Below are 22,854 nucleotides of genomic sequence, written 5' to 3'. Positions count from 1 at the left end.
TCCAAAAATTCACGTGAATGCTCCCTCAAGTCGGAAACAACAACTCAAAAATGGTAACGCGTTGTTTAAGCAATAAAATACAACACTCATGAACACACCGAAGTCAGAAGAAAAACTTCCGAGCTCGGGAGATGAGACCATCCTGGGGTCATGTGAGTGCACCATTGTCGGCGCTCTTCTAGTTTTCTTCTGAAATGCTTCTAAATCATTCCAGTGTCATTGTGTCTGTGTCCAGCACAGACCTGCAGGTTTTTTAATCCGCTCTGGAGGGAACCCCGCTGATTTTCCACAACGTTTTCTGCTGGCAAACGTCATCTCCTGCTGCAGCTGACTGACTGATATCGAGTGCTGAGGGGTTTTTGGCTGACAGACAAAATATTTTGGGATGTTTCATGATGTTCAGTTTTATTCCAACAACACGGACAGCAGGTCAAACAAGCTATGTGACTTTCTGTAACTCTGCTGGCGTAACGGTATACATGCGCATCTTTACTTCCTAAACACACACAGTGTTTGCAAACTGTTGATGATGAATTTAATTTTCTTATAATTTAATAAACAAATTGTAATGATTTTGAAAGTTTTGTCAACATTCACAAATTATTCTGTGGCACCTGTCGAGTGTTTCTAATTCCTTTTGGCACCATGAGCACCAAAAACCCGGAGTGTATTCACTTGAACAGGGGTGCATTTTATTGCTTGTAATTTCAACTTTCATTAGTAAGAAGACTTTTATTATTTCTTCTAGTCTTGCAAGTTAGTTTTGTTTTAAATATCAAAAGTAATCCTTCTCATTCTGTAAAGTGAAAGAGAACCAGTAGTTTTCAGATAAAGAAATGTAATGGAGCTCCACTACAAAGTAGAATGACATTGCTAATAAAATGTTCTTGGTTTCCAATGAACTGTACAGCACTGTTTTGATGTATAATCAGGTTTGAGGTCAGCACACAAACACGCAAATAGGGTCATGTTGTGAAGAATCCCAATTATTTTACTGCACAAAGGGACACACTTAGCTGGCACTGAATCTGCACTCAGACGATCGTGCCCAAAGAGACGGATAATTATCTGTGAATCACATCTCGTGTGTGTGTGTTTATGTACTGGGAACGTCAGGGGCGTTGTTTTGTCTCATGCCTGGATGAATACAGACTACTGTATGTTGCTTTAGCTTTTGTATGACCCGCAGATGTTGGAGTCCTGGTGCGTGTACCCTCATATACATTTACACGTAAGCAAGCGAGCAGCCGCCGAGGTCTCTCTCTTCGTTCCCGAACCTGACATTCTTTCCTCAGCTGTAGCTCACGTGCAAGATAAAAGCCTCCATTCATTAGTCTGACTAAGGGCCCAACGTAACGACAGGATACCCCACCCTTGTCTGGCAACAACCAGGGCCATATTTTATCCGGTAGCTGGTGGCCCTCACATTAAAAACAACCTGTGGTACAGGTCTGCAGTCAGTGTGTGTGTCTATTTCAGATACTCTGTGTCCACAGTATTTCTTGTACTTTCACTATATATCTAAACCAGCAGGAAGGTTCGGGGCTTTCCAGGTTTAATTATTCTTCACAAGCTCGCCGGTACTTTCTTTCTCTTTCTCTTTTATATAGTTGACTTTTATCTCCCCTGCCGAGCTGCAATAAGTCAACCACACACCCCTACACGCTGTCAGTAATGAGGCATTTGCCTGTTGTGTGTGTGGTACAGATGTGTGCTATCGTGCTTGCTTGCAAATCTCCTGCTAGCTGCTGCTGCTGCTGCTGCACTCCCAGGAGAGACATCCTGCAGGAGTAATGGGGACAGGAGCTGACTTCCTTCAGCTGTGTGCTGTTTGTGAATCATCTCCACACACCGGTGCCAACTCGTGTCAACAGAACATATATCTGTATTATTTCAAGCCAGATACAATGCAGTCCAATAGTGACCAGTTGTCAAAATGGAAAAGGATCAATTTTTCCCCCAAAACAAGAAAAGAAAGTTCATATATGTGTAACTTTTGCTTCAAGGTTACGCACATTAGAGCCTCGGAGTTATTCTCTTCCATTGGTCATAACCACTCGATCCTTGCTGACGAGCCTGACGCACCTCTGGCTCTTTAATTTGTCTTAATAGCCATTTAAGGGCCGTCGCTTACCTTACTAAAACAGTCACTTTCTGCCATATTTTGGCAAAAATATTGATGTTTTTGTGCATGTGGAACACAAGCCTCTTTCACACGTGCACTGCAACCCTGAAATTATCAAGACAATTCCCGAATGAGCTGTATGTGAGACCGCAAATGTCCAAATCAGTTGAACTGGACATTAGATTAACTTTATACTGCCAGCTCCCTTGTACAAAATTGGCGTAATATGACCGATCGAGCCCATGTATGAATAGAGCCGGTCACTGTCCGGAGAATTCACGGTGAGGGTTTGGGTGTGTTGATTACATTTCTATCATGCGGCTAGCGCAAAATCGGAAGAATACAAACATCCGAGGGTGAAGAAAAACAAACATTTACACGAAGACGCCGATGGAAATGTCTAACTGGAGAGACAACAAGATTCAGGAACTTATTGGTGAGGGCGGATGCCAAAATCATCAGACAAGCTCAAGGAACGGCAAGACACTTTTGTTGTTTATGACCAAATTCCAAACTGGCAAAATGACCGCGGTGTAATCCGCGTCATCTCCTGCCCCCTGCACATGCCTCCTGTTTTGTTTTACATGTGTGAAAGGGCAACTCCGGACAATGTCCAGACCTGATTCTGAGTTTGAGTGACTGTTTTGAAACTTCTTTTTACATCGTGAAACTGTTCATATTTGTATAAAACATTGCAAAAGATAATTATGAAAACATAGCATATTAAAAATAACTCCTCTACTAAAGGAAAGCCGGACTTGTCTGTATTTCTCAAACACGACTACCAACAAATCCAGCAATTTTACTGCCACTCATTGCTCCAATGTCTCACGTACAGGAGGTCTCATATGGCAGATTTAGCTAATACTCACTTGAACGTTACACTGCGTTTGGTCAGTAATACTTTGCCTGGGATTGAACATATTTCACTCCACTGCTGTGAAGAGGAATGTGGTAGTAACGTGAAAAGTCACAGCTTACATCTCGAACATAAACAGATGTGTGGAAAATGAAATTCTCTGTAACTGTATTAAACCACAACATGTGTGAATGTAACAAATGTGGGAATGTGTTAGTTTTCATCAGTAAATCAGAAAGGTCCTTCTGTGACACACATCGAAACTCTCAGAAAATAGCACGGTGGTGCGTAACTATGGGTGAAACTGGGATGATGAATGTGTATGCTGGAGAGGTGGGGGTTTACACATGTGTGAACTTGTATTTGAGTCGAGGATTTTCTTTTAAAATGACGTGGAAGTGAGTCAGTTTTTGTGGCAGCAGTTATGATGAGGCCAATGAGGGGTGAGTTTGCATACTTTTGTACTAACGACAAAACGTCCCTACTGTTATACAGAACTGTGTGGTGTTTCAGTAGCTGGGGTGCATGGTGCTTAAGATAAAACTATCTTATCATGGACAGGAGCCTTAAGTAAAATCCAAGTATTACATGGAGAAATATTTAGAGGGTGGGAGGGGCCATTATTTATTTTATTTTATTTTATTTTATTTTATTTTATTTTATTTTATTTTATTTTATTTTATCAACTAATTTGTTTTTATTTTTGGGGGGAAATATGTTTTATTATCATTATTAGTAATATTTATTTATTTATTTATTAGATTTTTTCAATTAATGTTTGTTTTGAATTATGTGATTTTTTTAAAAAATAATTTCCAATGTATATCTTTAAAACCAATAAAATGTTATCACACAAAATATTTCATTTTATATTATGTGACTGCACCTTGTTGAAAATACATAGCACTTATAAATAAAATAAACAGTCCAATCATGACCTCAGTATAATTAATTTATGGATTTCATACAATAGGTGCGATAGACATATTTTCTTCTCAGCAATACCTTCATAGATAATAATATTTTACTGAATCAGACGACGGTTTTATCCAAATAATGTTGTAGTAACAACATGAACTGGTTGTTGGACATTATTTCCAATATTTCCCATAGAAAAACCTACAGTGAAGAAGCAGTCTTAGGCATCATAATGTCACTTTACTGTGAGATTTATACTCAAAATACTCTCGAGACAGTTGAGTGGTCAGGTCAGTGACAGCAGGTAAATACTGGAGAATATTCCAGTTGGCAGCATGATTAAATCTCAATTACACGGATGGTTATTGTGTGTTTGGCACACATGTATATGTCTACATATTGCGTGTGTTTTCTGTACACCTTCAGGTCAGTGATTGAGCCAATCAGTGAGGTTTGTTTGATTGCATCATGATTGGATCGCTCAGCAGGTCATCATGACAAACAAAGCTCAGCAGCCTGTACTTTTCCACTGATTCTAATAGGCACGTAGGGACGCGGCCTCTGACAAGAACGCACATTTCACTGCTTCCTTGCACAACGCCGTTCACGTCCTCTGTGTTTTTTTATTGACAGAGGTCACACAAGACGTGCTGCGAGGCTCTTCCTGTTTCATAGCTGTGTGATAAACACCCACAGATCTGCACACACACACACACACACACACACAAACACAGAGTGAGAAAGAGAGCAAGGAAGAACCAGGCACTGAGGTGATATACTGAACTAAAGATAATGTAAACTGTCTCGCTCTCTCTTCCTGTCTCCGTCTGACACACACAAACACCTGTTCTCTAGCCGGCCTACCATGACCTGGCCTGAAAATAAGCAGCAATAACAACATGACGTTAATAATACAGATACCATAAACTGTCTACATCAGCCTGTTGGGCTCAGTACTTTTTGGTCCAAATTGAGATCTTGCAGTGTAAAAAACAGAAATAGTTTTGAAATGTGTCCTATACTCTTAAATAGATTATTATATTTTAGACCTAACAACTCCTAATAAGGTAAATATTTGCAATTTTTGACCCACAGCTTTATGAAGCATGATTGTATAAATGCTGCAGGGAAAACTACAACATTTTTAAACAACGACTGAAAACATATTCATTTAATTGGGCTTATAATTAATGTCATTTTTTATTTATTTTACTGATTCTCTTATTTGTATTATTCTCAATAGTCTCTACTTTTTATTTCACTTATATATTTTAGCATCTACTGTCCTCTTATTGTTTAATTTTATCGTCTACTGGACAACTCGGACTACTGAAACATTACTAAACAGTGTCATGTGTTTCTATATATTTTTTTTTTGCCTTTATTAGACACAGTAGAGAGCTGAAGGGGGGGGGGGCAGACGTGGGGGAATGGACGGCATGAAACAAAGGCAACTGGTCAGCATGTTAAAGGCCACCAGGACGACCTGTTGGAATGTTTTTATGGAGAGGAGGGAGGCTACTGCAACCAAGAACCTTATACATGCATGAAAAGTCAGTATAACATTGAAATAGATCTATATACAATTAAAAAAGCTATCCTTAAAGGTGGTGAAAGTAACACTAGATATAGGTAGAGATGTCAGTGCAAAGTGATGGATTCAGTCCTAGGTGGTGGAGAATATGAAAAAAACAATACACTATTTATCTTGTTAGAACAATAAACTTTTCACCTTATAACATGATACTGATGTGTTTTTTTCCCCTGGTTTGGCAGCAATACACTTCTGTAAAACTAATAATAATAATAATAATACATTTTATTTATGTAGCGCTTTTCTGGATACTCAAAGACACATTACACAGCAAATGATCATAAAAACAAGGACATTATAAAAATATAAAACACACAATATTAATTACACATTAAAAGCAGTTCTAAAAAGTTGAGTTTTGCAAAACTGGGGCAAATCTTGTATATTCTGAAAGTTTATTCCAGTTTTTCTGTCAATTTTAATAGAATACAAAAGTAAAGCAGCATTAGTTTTAGTTGCTGTTGCAGATTCCAACCTTGTTATAACAAGAAACGTGTTGTTATATAACAAGATATTGTTATAACAATACACTATTTATCTTGTTTTAACAATAAACTTTTCTTTTTGATACTGATGTGTTTTTTTTCCTGGTTTGGCAGCAATACACTTCTGTAAAACTGGGGCAAATCTTGTATATTCTGTATGTTCTATATGTTTATTCCAGCTCTAAGGTGCTGTTAGTTTCCACTCTGGAAACAGTTAACAGACCCTTACCAGACCCAACCCCCCTAAAACACTGACAGATTGGGTTTTGGATAATAAAAGTAGGCCTAACTGTGTAAAAAACTAAATTTTCTGTTAATTTTAATAGAATAAAAAAGTAAAGCAGCATAGTATATTTAGTCGCTGTTGCAGATTCCAACCTCTTCATGCGAGTTTGTTGTTTTTCTTTGTTGTCGTTTCTTGTTATAACAATAAACTTTTCACGTTATAAAGTGATACTGATGTGTGTTTTTTTTCTGGTTTGGCTGCAATACACTTCTGTAAAACTGGGGCAAATCTTGTATATTCTGAAAGTTTATTCCAGTTTTTCTGTCAATTTTAATAGAATACAAAAGTAAAGCAGCATTAGTTTTAGTTGCTGTTGCAGATTCCAACCTTGTTATAACAAGAAACGTGTTGTTATATAACAAGATATTGTTATAACAATACACTATTTATCTTGTTTTAACAATAAACTTTTCTTTTTGATACTGATGTGTTTTTTTTCCTGGTTTGGCAGCAATACACTTCTGTAAAACTGAGGCAAATCTTGTATATTCTGAAAGTTTATTCCAGCTCTGAGATGCTGTTAGTTTCCACTCTGGAAACAGTTAGCAGACCCCTACCAGAACCCCCCACTAAACCACTGACAGATTGAGCTTTGTATACAGCCAAATAAAAGTAGGGCCTAACTGTGTAAAACAATCAATTTTAATAGAACACAAAAGTAAAGCATGATAGCTTTAGTTGCTGTTGCAGATTCCAACCTCTTCATGTCAATTTGTCGTTTTTCTTTGTTGTCGTTTGCTTTTGTTTCCTCCTCCTGTTTTTTGTCCTATCTCTCTCATATTTCCCACAGCCAGTGAACGCAGCTGCAGCGCAGCGGTTTCACGCTGTGTTGCGCCTCTTGTTTATTTTCAGAGCGGTGACGCGGTGACGCATCACACTCCTCCTCCTCCTCCTATATGAGGCTCGTCAGGCCGCTGATTGGCTGAGCTGTTGTTGCTGTAGCAGCTCTGTGACGTCGCCGGTGATGGTGACAGAGGGGGGGGGGGGGGGTGCTATAAAAAGCAGCTCCCCCACTCTGAGAGCTTCACTCTGGAGGTGGAAAGTGAGCCTGGTGGGTTGGTCAACGTGGCATCAAGGGACCCCCCTCCAACCCCCCCTGTATTTACCAACAACAGGTTTCTGTTTTTCCTAACACTGCACCGTCCTTTTTACGCACTGGACTGAGAAAAACGTCCCCTACTACCTCGACTAAATAAATGCCAAGAGAAAAAACAACACCAACAAGAAACACGGCTCGCTGCTGGGAAGAAGTGGAGAGGAACACGAAAGAAAACACGTAGAGAGAAGACAAAAACAACGCACGGATCCGACGCCGTTGCACCTTTTTCTTCTTCTCAATGCATACCCTTTGTGCCCGAGGAACCATGAAACCAGAGATCACCGCCGCCGTTGGATTTCTGACGAGATTTCTGCGCGTAAAAGGACACGTAAACGATCGACAGGTCCAAACATTCAGCCAAAGCTTACAGGACATTTTGTCAGGTAAGAAAAAAACAGAAAAAAATCCATTTTACGCACCTCGCATTCGATTCTCGAACCTCACATTCGATTGTTGCACCTCATATTCGATTCTCACATTCGAATCTAGAATTCCATATATTATAGCGTTATAGTTTTGTTGTAGTATTTTAATGACAGGTCCAAAAACATTCAGCCAAAGCTTACTGGACATTTTGTCAGGTAAGGAGAAAAAAAACAGAGAAAAAAAATGCCATTTTACGCACACAGAACACCCACTTTAAAAACACATTATAATCTACAATTTCATATATTATAAATGTATGTTTTGTTGTAGTATTTTAATGATAGGTCCAAACATTCAGGCAAAGCTTACAGGACATTTTGTCAGGTAAGGAAAACCCAGAAAAAAAAGCCATTTTACGCACCAATTTACGCACCTCACATCATAATGTACAATTTCATATATTTAGTGTATGTTTTGTTGTATTTAATGCGTAAATTCTGCTTTTCAATGGCTCAGAAGAAGCCTTTCTTTGTTCTCCTCTAAGTATCACTGTTATACCAGTGCGCACCACTGTTTGCGCACGTCAGAGAGGAGGAAAATAACAAGTATATAAACACGGCTGAGTGGTCTAGGATGTTTTTGTCGACGATTTAAATTGCCGCAATCGACTATTTTTTAACTAATATGTAAAATAAGGCTGTTGGATTACTTTGTTTGGGAGAAGAAGAAGAAGAAAAGGAAGAGGGGGGAGGATGCAAAAGAGGCTCAAACAAGGAAGTGCGCCTGTCGGTCGGTCGATGAAGCTCTCAGAGAAGAAGTGAGCAAAAACAGCCCCACAGTGAGGCTGCTCAATTACGTAATGCATTAGAAAAATAGGTTAATAATGAAAAAACAAAGCAATATCTAATACTGGCACTAATACACTAACATTTTTGGTTAATTTATGTACAATAATCCTAATTGGAAACATCATATTTATTTGTGATGACCTTGTTGCACACAATTTCATATTCTTTATTGGATTTACATTATGATCATGTAGTTATATGGTGGAATTCACACATATCCCATTCATTTTAATGTGCGTAAATGCAACACATTCACTATTTACAGTGAAATCAAATCACCCTTTTCTCTGTTGTTATTTTACAGCCTTAACATCCTCTGATTTCCTCTCACTTTGAGTCTTTTTTTAGTGTTTCTATGGGTGTTTTTCCAGAGAACAGTGCTGCTTGTGGGGGGATTGTGTCTCATTTCCTGCTGTAAACACACTCACAGCCTGCAGAGCTGTAAAGCTGCTATACATCTGCTTCACTCCGTCCACTAAGCAGATGACCTACATTTCCTCCAGAAGGAGCACACTTATATAAATAAATAAAAAACACATCTTACTTTGCAGATTGTTTGTTTTTTTAAGGAAAATGTCTCTATAGCAACAAACAAAGCACTCGTTACTTTCAAAAGAAAAGCACTAACGTTAAAAAAAAAGCACTAACATTCAAAAGAAAAGCCCTAACGGTCATAAGAAGAGCACTAACTTTCAGAAGAAAAGCCCTAACAGTCATAAGAAGAGCATTAACACTCAAAAGAAAAGCCCTAACTGTCATAAGAAGAGCACTAACTTTCAAAAGAAAAACACTAACGTTCAAAAGAAAAACACTAACGTTAAAAAAAAAAGCAAAATCTTGCAAAACCTAAAACGCTAACTATCAGTAGGCTGGTATAATCGTTATTAGAAGTGAATATGAGCATTTCCATGATAGGAATATAACAGATTTTCTTTATAGAAGGCCAGAAAGAACAATACAATACCATATGGTACCAAAGACTAACTGTAATTCATTATAGGGGGCCTCACAACTGCCTGAGTTAAATGATTATATATGTTGTTTTTGAGGAATTGGTTGAAGCAAATCTTTCACCGAAAAAAATGTCGACGCCAAGCTCAATTCGACGCTGTGTGTTTGTAAACAAGACAAAAGTTGGTAGATGAATGGAGGCTGGCTGTGAGGCCTGTGTGTATGTGTGTGGGGGAGGGGATGTTTTTCTGGTGGGCGCCTATAGGAGGACATTAAAGGCGGAGGCGGCACAGCATAATCAGCGAGGAAATGGAGGGGAAATCCACTGAAAGAAGCCAAACCCACCGTATATTTAGGACACATAAACACAAATTATATCAAATTGTTGTAAATTATAAGGTTCAATCTGTCACGTGGAAGATTCAGATGAGATTTTTACGTGTTTTTGACACTATTGTTGAAAAAATAGCATAACTGATTTATAATCTGATTAAAAGAAAAAATGTTCTCATTTTGTTGCACGAGGCAGCAACAACAGTGAGTGTGTGTGTGTGTGGTAGTATCCTGTGGGGGCTCGTCGCTGCTAAACTAGGCCAGCCAGAGCTCTTTTGTGCCTGGAAAACAACATCACAATCACTCACTATTGTGTCTGCCTGCTGGAAAAGCTGGATGCCCAGCTCCTCTTGTTTGTGCTGAGCGAAGGGAAGTGGGGGAAATTAGTCCCAGTGACCAGATTGAAATCATGATAGTTGTGTAATTGTGGCCAGAGCTTCGAGTCTTCCTGTTTTATCGGTTGTGATTTGACAGAAACGGAATGTTTTTTTTCTAACCTTCGAGGTGAACCTCAGTGAATAAACAAACCCTCTTTCGTTTTAAACTCTTTAAGGTTAAGCGCACACTCGTCTGCTCTGCTTTTCCGTTCCCCGTTTCCTCCCCCTCCTCTTCCTCCCGTGTGCCCTCGTTTTTAAGAATAGGCCCCGGCTGAGCTGATCCTCTCCCAGCTGCTCCGGGGTTCTTGACGGTAGCTGCCTTTTGTGGCTCGGTCCGAGACTGAAAGATCATCCATCCCCCTTGTGCCAGGCCCTCCATTAACCCAGCGGTATACAGCCTTCTGTGATAAGACACGAGGGTGGGAGGAGGAAGGGGTGTTATTATGCTGTGGATGCATACAGGTGGCCTCCGGGCCTCCCGGCCTGAATGCAGGCCTACTTCACTTACCCTGTTTTTCATTTGGCCACAATGAGGCTCGCATCAATGGGGAATTCAATATGGATGAGTCTTATGTGTGGGGAGGTCAGTAAATAGAAAAAAATCCTGAAACTATCCTACAAAGAAAGCCAAGAAGTGAACTTTGCAAGGAAAGAGTGAGCCACTTCCTCAAACACCCAAAACTTGTCACCAGTCTTATTTTCCTCTCATCATCTTAACCATTAAAATACCTGAAGCATACCGTGTTGAGCGGCGTCACCAGTTTCACTTCGAAAAAAAAACTTCCACACAGACTAAAAGAGAAAAAAAATAAGGTCCTTTCCCTTTAAGAGGCGGAGCCCGGCGTCCCAGATGGCTGGCTGGGACTTCGACACTTTTGGTGTGTTTTTGTGCAGCCAGTCATGGGAGACTTTGTGACAGTGACGACGGTGGTGGTGGTGGCGGTGGCGGCCAGGGGAGGGATTGTGCAATTCAATGGCCCTCTCTTTTTGTCACGTAGGCCCAGGGTGCCACTGACCGCCTGTTTATGGCTTGCTTATCAGGCCTGTAACAGGTGGTGTTGTTTTTCTGCCCGTTCTTCTTTCTGCTGGGCACGACTACGCCCTTTACTTTAGTTTAGATAAGTACATTTGGTTTGTTTTATGAGCTATATGCTAACACTTGTGAAAACACCCACAGGGGCAGACTGTACTATTTACATAGTAAGAACGTTAAATAAATTACAGTAATTCTACTTTTCTCAATATCTCTCAACTGGTAGCAAGTTACAGTTCATGCCTTTTTGCTTAATAATATACTTTTTGATTTATTTTGACAGGTCAGATCCCATCGTGTTTTATAACCACTTAAATTGCCTCCTGGCAAAAAAGCCAACATGAGATTAAGATCTCCTCTTAATCATAAACTCTATTCATGTTTAACATTTGGAAACTACCCAAAATGTACACACTCAAACAACAATAGTAGTTTTGTTTGAGATTGAATTTATTAGCCTTTTAGACTGATTTTAATTAGATAAAGCATATTTATGATAGAATAAATAAGGATCTATCTATGGCTGCAACCAATGTTAATTTTCATAGTTGATTTTCAAGACATTAGAAGACGTTGTCTTGGACACTGAGAAGGACATTTTTACCGTTTTCTGACATATTATAGACTAAATGATTAATGGATAAAATAATCTGCAGATTAATTGATGATGAACAGAATTGTTAGTTGCAACCTTTTTCTCTTTTATCATCTCGTAACCCTCCCAGACTTTGTCTCTGTACTCTTTGGAGGGTCTTGACTAGGTAATTGGTTAGTTGATTGGTCTATAAAATGTCAGAAAATGGTGAAAATGTGTGTTTCCTAAAGCCAAAGATGACGTCCTCAAATGTCTTGTTTTGTCCTCAACTCAAGTATATTAATTTTATTGTCATAGAGGAGTAGAGAAACCAGAAAATATTCACATTCAAGAAGCTGGAATCAGAGTCTTGCCATTTTTTTCTTTATAAAAACTACTCAAACCGATTAATTATCAAAATAGTTAGCGATTAATTTAATAGTTGATCGATTAATCGTTGTAGCTCTAAACCTCAGAAATTTTATTCACCCCTATTGTATTGTGGTGGAGGTAGAAATTCATTTTTTTTATTTAACATTTATCTAACCAGTAATGCCTTATTGTGATTAAAAATATCTTTTATAGTTGTTTTTTATATATAGTTTTATAGTTAACAGTGGTTTAATTGTTGCAGCTCGAGATCTATCACATTTCTCTGACTTTTCAAATACACCTATGGTTTTTTTATTTCTTTTATTGATGTTCCTGTCTTTACATAAACAGTTTTTACAGCCATGATTTACGAAATCACGTGGATTTGTCTGACACAAAGTACACCGTGTCTGCTGTCTGTCTCGACCAAAGTACAACCTGCCGATCTCACCTGCACAACATGATGGACGTCTGTAGTCAGTGTTTCGGAGTGTAACTTTTCGATTTGGCCCCTCTCTTCTCTGGGCCTTCATCAGAGCATATGACATGTTATTATAAGCAGGCTGATAATAATCGCTCCAAAGCTAAACTTTCCCTCCGTCCTCTCTCCCTCCCCCCTCTATCTCTGCAGAGCAATACAAGCACCACTGGTTCCCAGACAGGCCATGCAAGGGTTCAGGCTACCGATGCATCCGTATCAACCACAAGATGGACCCACTGGTGGGGCAGGCAGGCCAGCGCATCGGCCTCACCATCCAGCAACTCTACATGCTGCTGCCCAGCGAGCTCACGCTCTGGGTGGACCCCTTCGAGGTGTCCTACCGCATCGGCGAGGACGGCTCCATCTGCGTCCTGTACGAGTCGCAGCCCTGCCCCGTAGGAATGCCGGCGATGGCCAGCGTCAGCTCCCCCTCAGGGAACGGCGGGTCGGTTGGCCCGATGGTGGACAGTCACATCAGCTGCAAGGAGGAACTGATGGTGCTGGGCAGAACCAGTCCCTCCAAAGCCTACAATATGATGACTGTTTCCAGTTAGAGAGGCACGCCGTCGCCCGCCGGCCTGCTTTTTTGTTCAGGGTCACGCCGTGGCTGGTCAGAGCGTGTGATCAGGTCAGGGTGAGCCTTTTTTGAAGCTAAGAATATGAAATGAAATAGTGAAAGAAGAGAACAAAGAGAAAGAAAAAAAAAAAAAGCAGAGGATGTGGCCTATCGTCCAGGTGATGGAAACCATGTAGGTTTATTTTTTTGCCCTCTCCCCCCACCCACCCCCCATTATCATCTGTTCTTTTGTGTCATTGGATCAGCTGGGCACTTTTTTTTTAAAGGAGAGGCTTTGTGGAAATGGAACTGTTGGGGCAGCTAAACCAACCAACCAACCAACCAGGAACCCCCCACGGAGACGGGCTCCTCCCACCACCCCCCCCTTCGACTGTAAACAACATGGTGATCAGCTCCATCTTGAAGGGGCTATCATTGACTTTGCACTTTCTTACTTGTGGTTACTATGGGTACATGTTCAACACACCACCGCAAAAAAAAAACCTAAATTGTAAAGGATGTTTTATCAGGAACTTACCCCTTGAATTTCTAAATCCAGAGGTTATATGTTTTGTTTCCTGGGCAGGGAGGAAGCTGAGGTTTAGACCGAGCCTTTTTTCACAATCCGAGCTCAAGGTAAAGAAACGCCCAATGAGAGCATCTCTATTTTCTATAAGACCCCCTTTTTGGACCACAGGGAGTTCTTTATCTTGTAGCTGGAAACAAAAAAAAAGGCGTTTCGGTCTCAACTTCGCCTCCTCCCTCTTTCTACCATCAACAACCGAGCCTCAGATAAAACCGTCATCTCAACGGCCTCTTATGTAAGTGGAATGTGTTGTGACACCTGCTACCTGTGGATACCAGCGTGTCCTGTTGCACTGTCCCATCACCCATGTTATGTGTAGCTTTTCCAGGGAAGAAGGGGGCAGGGTATCCTCCCGACCCCCTCCTCCCCCCAAGTTAATGAATGTTGTTGATCACAATCAAGTTCCTGTGTTGTTTAATTTCGCCCCCTTTTCCTCCCCAACCACTTTGTCGTCTCCTGCATCGCCAAAATTCAAAGTGTAGCAACAAAAAAGGGGGGGCCTATTTTACCCAAAATTGATGGCCCTTTTTAGAATTGAATGCACTTTGACGTGAGATTGTGTGGGATGTGTACTTTTTAGAGAGAAATCGCCTGCATTCCATCCATTCGAATGTCACACCGTTTTTAATGCCCTCCCCTGTTTGTTCATACTGTAGCTCCCACGTTGGGAATAGACCGATGTCTATTATATTTGGGAGTGTGCAACTCTGGATTTCAAATTTTTTTTTTTTTACACTGTATTTGTGAACATTTCAGAGCTGTTTTTGATTTTTGAGGTCAGAGAGTATTTCTGGTGATAACATTCTGTCATCCGTTCGTTCATATAGCACTGTTCGCTCTGGCAGGATGCAGAGCAAAGCTGTCCCTTCCCCACCCCCCCTCTTCCTCCCTTCCTCCCAGACACACAGATGGTGATTTGTGTTGCTGATAGAAATAAAAAGTTAGTCTGAAAGGTCTGAACTAAGTGATGAGTGTGTGGCCAAAGGGAGGTCTGCAGCACCGACTGTTCAGATTAAATTCAAAACGTCGTCGTCGGCTTTCTATTTTGGTCTTTTTAAAAAAAAAAAAAGGAGACCTTATTGTGTGCATTGGAGGTGCAATTGCCTTACGAAGACCTCATTGTCATGAATTATGAGCCATTCGTGATTTTTAATATCAAAGCACTTATGTACTGCCCGGACCCCTCGCTGGAGGCGTCCATATTCCAGCCCGGCAGCTTCAAATCCCTCCAGGTGTTTTGAGGGTAGGGGGGCCTCAAGTGCCACATATCACCCCTCAGCTCAGACCTCCTGTTCAGCCAAGCCAGCATGCTGCTAGCTGACCCCCTGTGGACGCAGGTAGACTTAATGTGACACATATCATCATCCATCGCCGCGGGGAGGTGAGGGGTAACGGGGAAGGCGGGGGATGGGGAGCTGGTGTGAAAGAGGGACGGGGAGGGGGGGGCCAGGGCCGGACTCTTTTTGTCCAGGGCAGCTAAAATCCCTCCAGCCCCCCCCCCACCACCAACCTCTGGACTTATTCCACATCCCCCCCCCGTAACCGAGCCCTCGACGCTCCCTCAGCAGCGATGGATAAACAAACCAGCACACGCGCTTGACGTGCTCAAGCTGCACTTCGGTGGGTGGGGGTGGTGGTGGGGGGGGGAGGCTAGTGAGAGACGAGGAAACGTGGATCAAAGATGAAGAATGAGGGTACTAGGCCATTGTTTTCTGTTTTTTTTTCATCTCACTGGATTGCGCCGCGCTCGGTTGCCGAGTTTGAGTAGCAACTTTGTTTACATGAAAGGGTGTGATGGCTGTCTTGACGTACCCCCCCGCCCCCGCGCCGCCTCACTTCACTCCCGGTTTTTGGGGGGTGAGCGGTTAACGGCGAGCTGGAACAGATGCCGGGGCGGCTTCGGGTGTTAGCCGCTGGCCAAATCTGTCACGGCAGGCTGCTTCGCCGCTCATCACCAGACCTATGGGTGTTTAAGCTCCCCCTAAGCCTGAGAGGATCATGGGTAATAGAGCTATAGCCTTTGACGCACTGCAACCCCCTAACCCTCCCTCTCCTCTCCTCTCCTCTCCTTGCCCCTGCTCTCTGTTGATACTCCCTTCAACAATCTGTGAAAAGCAGTGATTCCATGTTGGCCAGATGGAGAGGAGCTCGCTGGGAGCTTTTTGGTTTCCTTGGCGGACAGCAGTTTTAAAATCACGCTGCTCCATTATAGCTTTTTTTTTTAATGTCACATGATGTTATGAGATTGGTCTATATTTCGGACGCGAGATGATCGTCTCGTCTCACTTTTCTCTAGATGTATTTTGCGGTCACACTGGTAGATTTTCTCATCTGTCCACTCTGCCATCCCCATTTCATCCTCTTTTTAAGAGGATTTTTTTAAGTCTGGTGATCTAACCCCTCTTTTTAACAGACCTTTTTAGCGCTACAGAAATTCAAAACCCCCCGTTCGACACCTTCTCAACTGTACTACCACCACCCGAAATGGTTTAAGTCCTCAGTAATATAATTTAAATGGCATCCATTCAGCTCGTGCGCACATAGGTTACAGAATCGTCGTGAGAGTGCTTCTGAGTAGTCAAGAGGTAAAAAAATAGCACATAAAATGCACTAAATATGTCAAAGTTGAAGTTGTGTGACGTTCTTTTTTTTTTTTTTTGAGACGCGAGGAGTCTCTCCTGGAATGTATTGCCAAACTCAGGCCTCGGACATTCAATAATAAATCCCCTTGTGGAGAAGTTGTGCATGTTAAGACATGAAACAGGAAGGGAACAGCAGTTTCGTTGTTGTTGTCGTCGTCAAAAAGTTGTCATCGATTTAGTTGAATTATTGCCACTTTCACATTTGAGGTGTTTTGCATATTGTAGAATGTATTGTAACTGTACAACATATGGTAGAGTACATAACATTACACATGGGAAGTGCCAATAATTGCTATCCTGAGGTGTTTTTTTAGATTTATTCCTTTTTTGTATTTCATCTTTTAACATGGATAACGCTTTTCGTAAGTGAAGCCATTTTGTGATGGGAGTGTTGGCAAGGACCAAAGTTGTTTTGGTAAAAAAAAAAACTTAGTTTCCATGATCTGTAAGTGTAGACGTATCCTTTGTTGTTTTTTTTGTTTGCTTTTCTTTTTCTTTTTCAGTTTTTTCCCTTTTTTTTTTCTATTTACTTACAAAACCAGAAAATAGACAAAAAAAATCCGAGCTTACCCAAGAAGAAAAGCTGTCTATCTTGTGATCTCATGTCAGTACATCTTTATCGTGTTCAGTTTCTTTTTCCTTGGGTATGTTGTGATGAACTGCTGTAAATTTGTACAGTTCATGTAAATTGATTGTGCGGAAGTTGTACAGATTTCTATATTTTGGAAGAAAAGTTTTTTTTCTCTGTAATAAAAGATTTCCTATCTTGGCATCATATCTCCCTGTGATCTGTGTCATTATTTACTCAGTGTTACTAAATGATGACTTTGCAGTTATAAATCAAAGGCAGTTATTAATCATTAAATGCAATGCTGGAGGCTGGTACTTTGCTTTTTATGGTTTACCTGAAGGAGACTGTATCCAGCGTTCCGCAATCTAGCGTCGTAGTGACTCTACTGTCTGCTGAGGTGTTAACCTGTGACTCTAGGCAGAAAGCAATTGTGGTTGCTCGTATTAACTAATAGATAATAAACACAGATGTTAAAAATAGGGCTGTCAAAATGAATGCGATAATTCTTTAACGCATTAACGCAACTTGTTATTTTTAGATTGTAGCGGACTCAGTTTTAAAGCTCGAGTGAAGATGCTGGAATCATATGAAATTAGAAAACCTAAAGAATCCATTGGTACCAACCATGTCATACTAGCTTGTCAAGAAGGAGGCAACATTTTGGCGAGGAAAAACTGGCATGGCCATTTTCAAGAGGTTCCCTTGACCTCTGACATCAAGATATGTGAATGAAAATGGATTCTATGGGTACCCACGAGTCTCCCCTTTACAGACATGAAAGTAACATTACATAGAAAGTAAATGTAAAGTAGAAAGTTGTACACTACTTAGGACAGCTTGCATTCAAACGTGCACATTGTAGGGAGATGCCACCACAGTAATGCAGGTTGGTTAGCTCCAGTATTTCCCAGGATTCGTCTATACAGTAAGAGCTACACAAACCTAAACCCTCATGTTGTGGCCTCACTGGGGCCCCGATTGGAATTTGACCTCCCAGTCTTTGAGGCCTGAGTGGGCCAGCTGTGCCAAAAGGACTGGAGAGGAGATCAAGTCGGCGATTCTCCTTCCTCACGAACATTCATCCGACAGTAGAGATTTTAAGTCACACATTCTATAAGCATGTTATTCTTCTCCACGGCTCTGTTGTTAAATTTTATTTAAAGTAAGGTATGAGGCTCAAACGGAGCCATAATTTGTGTTTAAGCAAACTGAGAGTATCTAGCTGGATGACTGTCAGTAATGTTGATGTCGCTCCATATTTTTTTGGAGTAACTGTGGAACATTTCATAAGCCCTTTCCCGTAAAAGGACTGTTCCCTGCCCCACGATCGGCAAATCCAATCACTTCACGTCCAACTGCACATGATGTTTTCGGACGTTTTGGAATAAAACTCGCCGTTCTCCGTCCAAATAGAACTGCCAGTGCTTCCACCTTCTTCAGCGTGATAGGATGCGACAGATGGTACCAAGGATTCTCTCCCTCAAAAAAAAAAAAGAGCCAACTCTGCCAGGGCACCGATATGCACAATAACGCTGCACCCCGACCAGCTGACTCTGCAAAACACCAGAGTTTGGATTAAAACCGCAATCCTTTGCAGCACTCTCAATCCCCCCAGGTTGCTTAGCAGCGGGCGGAAAAAGAAAAACATTTGGCTCGTTTTGACACACAGACAAAAGGAGAGAACGAGAGGAGCTGGTTTAGCAGGAGCCGAGGGCGTCGGAGGGGGGGGTGGTGCGAAGGGGAAGGTGACTGGGCTTTAACTCTCCAAACACTGGCGAGCACAAGGCCTCAGCAGCTGGGGATTGTGGGTATTGTAGTTTGAAATCTCTCATTGTGTTTCAAGCTGACAGGCTCCAATCATTTTAGTCATTTTTCAGTGCAAATTCTCTGCTTACGGCTAAACTTCCCCGTTGGGTCAGGTCAAAGATTCCCAGGGTGTGCCTGAGTTGTTTGGCCCAGTGTGGTTTCTTTTGTAGGAAAAACATCATCTGGGGGAGGAAGTGAATAAAGAACCATCCAACAGCAACACAAATCACGAGTGATCCAGATTTAACAGGATTTTGCAATCCTCTCCGGACAGGGTTTTTTGCAATGACTCATTTGAGCAAGATGTTATTCAGCTCTCAGAAATAAGACGTGGATGCAGATTTTCATATATTATAATAGCCGTTGGAGCATGTGAGGTGATTTTTAACACAAATATGCCCCCGAAAAAACTTTTTTTTAAAGGTTCAATTTATGCTTCTCTTCACTTTCAAATTCCCCTTAATTTATGGAAATGAACTTCACTACAATTTTATGTAAATGAAGAGATATAATACATCAGCATAAATCTCTTTCTATTACACTAAATCTATTCACTTTATTCAAATTCTATTGCAGCATGTGTCATCAAATTGCATTGGAGTTTCAGCCTGGCACTGATGAAACAGCGGTGTAATATTTTCTGCCCTCGCCTCCCACTCACATAGCAACAGAGGTCAAACCGGTAGAGATGGTGCGATTAGGTAGAAAGCTGTAAAAGGTGTGGCTGATTACCACGGAAAGATAAGAAGAAATGTACTTAGTGAAATGATCTTAGTCTGATGCTATGATAACAGTAATGGAATGATAAACAGAAGTCAGGCCACGTTAGTCTGACCTCAACATTTACTGGATTTCCACGTAATCATTAAATATTCACCAGGGCTATTAAATTTAACGCGATAACGTGTTAACACAAATTTGTTTTAAAGCCACTAATTTATTTAACGCATTAAGGGAACTTGTGATTTTTAGGTTGTAGCGTGCTCAGTTTTAAAGCTGGTCTGCTTGTACTTTGAACTTGCACTCCTTTTTCAGGCCAGGAAAAACTGTCATGGACATTTTCAAAGGGGTCACTTGACCTCTGACCTCAAGTTATGTGAATAAAAACGGGTTCTATGGGTACCCACAAGTCTTCTCTTTACAGACATGTTCATTTTATGATAATCACATGCAGTTTGGGGCAAGTCATAGTCAAGTCAGCACTCTGACACACTGACAGCTGTTGTTGCCTGTTGGGCTTGAGTTTGCCATGTTATGATTTGAGCATATTATATTTTTTTATGCTAAATGCAGTACCTGTGAGGGTTTCTGGACAATATTTGTAATTTTTTTGTGTTGTTAATTGATTTCCAATAATAGATATATACATCAATTAGCATAAAGCAGCATATTTGCCCACTCCCATGTTGATAAGAGTGTTAAATACTTGACAAATCTCCCTTTAAGGTACATTTTGAACAGATAAAATATGTGCAATTAATTTGTGATTAATCACGATTCAATATTTTAATCGATTGACAGCCCTAATATTCACATTTTTTGACAAACGTTGCCAGCTGACTGTGTATTCTGTCCCGTACCAAAGTTCTGTCCTCGTAGTCTGTGGCAACATTTATGTACACCGAGTCTGAACGTAGTGTACAAGCAGTATGTTGCTGTCTGAGAACAAAGGCATGGTGAGTGACAGCGTGAGCTTGGTGTGTCTGCTAACAGGGGGGGGGGAGGCAGACATCTGGGACCCGCTTTATTGCCAGCAAGATGACAGGATAGGCCTCCTGCAGAGTCTGAGTGTGTGTGTGTGTGTGTTTATGGTGCTTAAAGGACAAAAGCTACGCCGCAGCTGCACACAGCCCTTTTTGCAAATGTGCCTCACTTCTCAAACTCAGGTGTAGAGCGGGTGACAAGGGCATCCCCAGCACACAAAGAGTCTGATTTAGCTGTTTCATTATAAACTATGAATGCAGAAACACAACAGTCAACGACAGAAATCTTTTTCCTGGAAGTATGTGGTATCAAATGATCTGTTCAACTGGAAACCACAGCTGTGCGGTACTCCAGTGTTGGTTTTTCCACTGGGTTTCCACTCTATTAGTATCCTCCAGAGTGTGTGCGTCATTCAGAAAGCCAAGGACAAGTTGATTCCTCTTTGAAACAGATCCCTGCCCTGCCCTGTGCAGGTCTCCAGAGTATATCCCTCTCCTCTCCTTCCCCTCAGGGCACTATCCATCCTCAGTCCTGACATCTGCTTTGCCCCCACTGCACACGCCCTTCCCGCCAGCATCCATACGGGGACAATGAAGGAAACAGAAGACAGTGGCGGGGGACAAAGACATCCAGCTTGGGCCACGTCACTAATGCTGGATGGATTGACTAAAAGGAGGGTTTTGTTTAGAGGAAACTGATATACCATAGATACCACTTTAACACTGATACCAGAGGTGGACCTATAGAGCATCATAGTTTGACCAAGCTGAATAGAGCGTTATGAATATACAGCGTGTGTTCTCCCTTACTTTATTATGGCTAGTTGTTTTATATCACTTTATATCTTAGTTTTGCACCACATAGTTTTACTGTATTATTTGTTAATTGTAGTTTCTGTATACCAAAAAGTGCAATTCTACACTATGAAGAAGCAAGCTATGTTGTATAAAATCTATATGAAGGTAGTTAGTGTCCTGATATTCAGACTAAAGTTACAGTAGAAGTTGTTCATAGCATAGAGTTGACACGGTCACACCAGCATTTAAATGGTACAAAAACGTCTGTGTCAACTTATTATCCCGTCAGCATCTGGGACAACAAGCTCTCTAACAAACAGTTTGCAAACTGACAGGCCGCAACCTAGGTCGGAGAGCCTTTCACCTCCTTCAATAACTCTTTATTTAATGAAATGATATGCAAGAGAAGTAAGTAACAAGCTTGGAGACCACAGTTGTGACCATGGATGTATAAAAAAACCTGGATACTGTGGCGCCGCTCAGCCTTGCTTCCAATTTTTCCAGTGGCCACTCACGAAAAATCCCCCTGCGTCTGAAAAACTGTTGACAGGACACCTTAATAAGCAAACAAGCTCAATTATGATTCTTTCGAATATGTTTTTTTTTTTATCAATGGAGGTTTTATATTTGTTAAACTTTCCTCTTGCCAAGAAAAGCAATTTTAGAATATGTTACATCATCACAATGTAAAGTCTATGGGGCAAGTGGCAAATACACTACTGTGCATATTCAATGGACCGCATACCCCGGAAGTAACTGAACACACAAGCAAATAAGCCTCTCTTGTAGAAATAAACACCATCAAAAGAAAAATTAAGTTTAAAGATGTTGATTAACCGGATTATTCGACTGTCAGGTGATTTTTGGAGAGAAAGATGCTGCTAGTGTTCTCTGAATTGTGTGTTTAAACATAATACATGTAAAATATGTATGTTTTACAGCAGCAGCTTCTGGGTTGGCAACCTCTGTCACTATATTATGCGTTTTTATTAGATAACCAGTCAGGTCTGGCACTGTCTTGTATGTGGAGAAAAGATTTTTATCTGAGAGAAAGAGGTGAAGTCGGAGCGTGTGATTTGATTTGTATCTTTTCAGCAACTTCCTCATGCCGTCTCTCTGTTCTTTAAACAAAAATAGATCATCTCATTACTCACCCTCTTTATCTCCCTCTCATTTTTTTCCCCCAGATTCTTCTCATATCACTTCTTCACCCCCCCAACCCCCTCCTTCATACCCTCTCCACCACCTCGCCCTCCGTCTATCTTTATCCCTCCTTCTCCAGACTGCTGGTGTCACCTATCAGCTCACACTCCCACAGTAGAGGAATTCATTCCAGAGTCTGGCATCGGGCCTTATTGGGGTAAGGTGAGGGGGTCTCAGCGGGAATCATGTGGTAAGAGCGTGTCTCTGTATGGACAGCAACCGTGTGTTTTCATAGCTTATATGTTAGTGCGAGAAAGAAGTCCTAAAGTTTAAGTTCTGTTCATTTTC

At 41.2% G+C, this 22,854-nt stretch overlaps 1 protein-coding gene across 1 annotated transcript; it reads left to right on the top strand.

The window, feature by feature from the left end:
- The first annotated feature begins 7,281 nt into the window (after positions 1 to 7,281).
- btg1 (B-cell translocation gene 1, anti-proliferative) lies at positions 7,282 to 17,262 on the top strand. Its single transcript, XM_037759899.1, has 2 exons — positions 7,282 to 7,749; positions 12,852 to 17,262. The coding sequence occupies exons 1-2, from the start codon at positions 7,605 to 7,607 to the stop codon at positions 13,253 to 13,255; spliced, it is 549 nt and encodes a 182-aa protein (XP_037615827.1). The 5' UTR covers positions 7,282 to 7,604; the 3' UTR covers positions 13,256 to 17,262.
- Positions 17,263 to 22,854: the final 5,592 nt, after the last annotated feature.

This window comes from Sebastes umbrosus, chromosome 23, assembly GCF_015220745.1.
Source record: "Sebastes umbrosus isolate fSebUmb1 chromosome 23, fSebUmb1.pri, whole genome shotgun sequence".
NCBI lineage: Eukaryota > Metazoa > Chordata > Actinopteri > Perciformes > Sebastidae > Sebastes > Sebastes umbrosus.
This window is presented reverse-complemented; position numbering and strand designations above follow the sequence as displayed.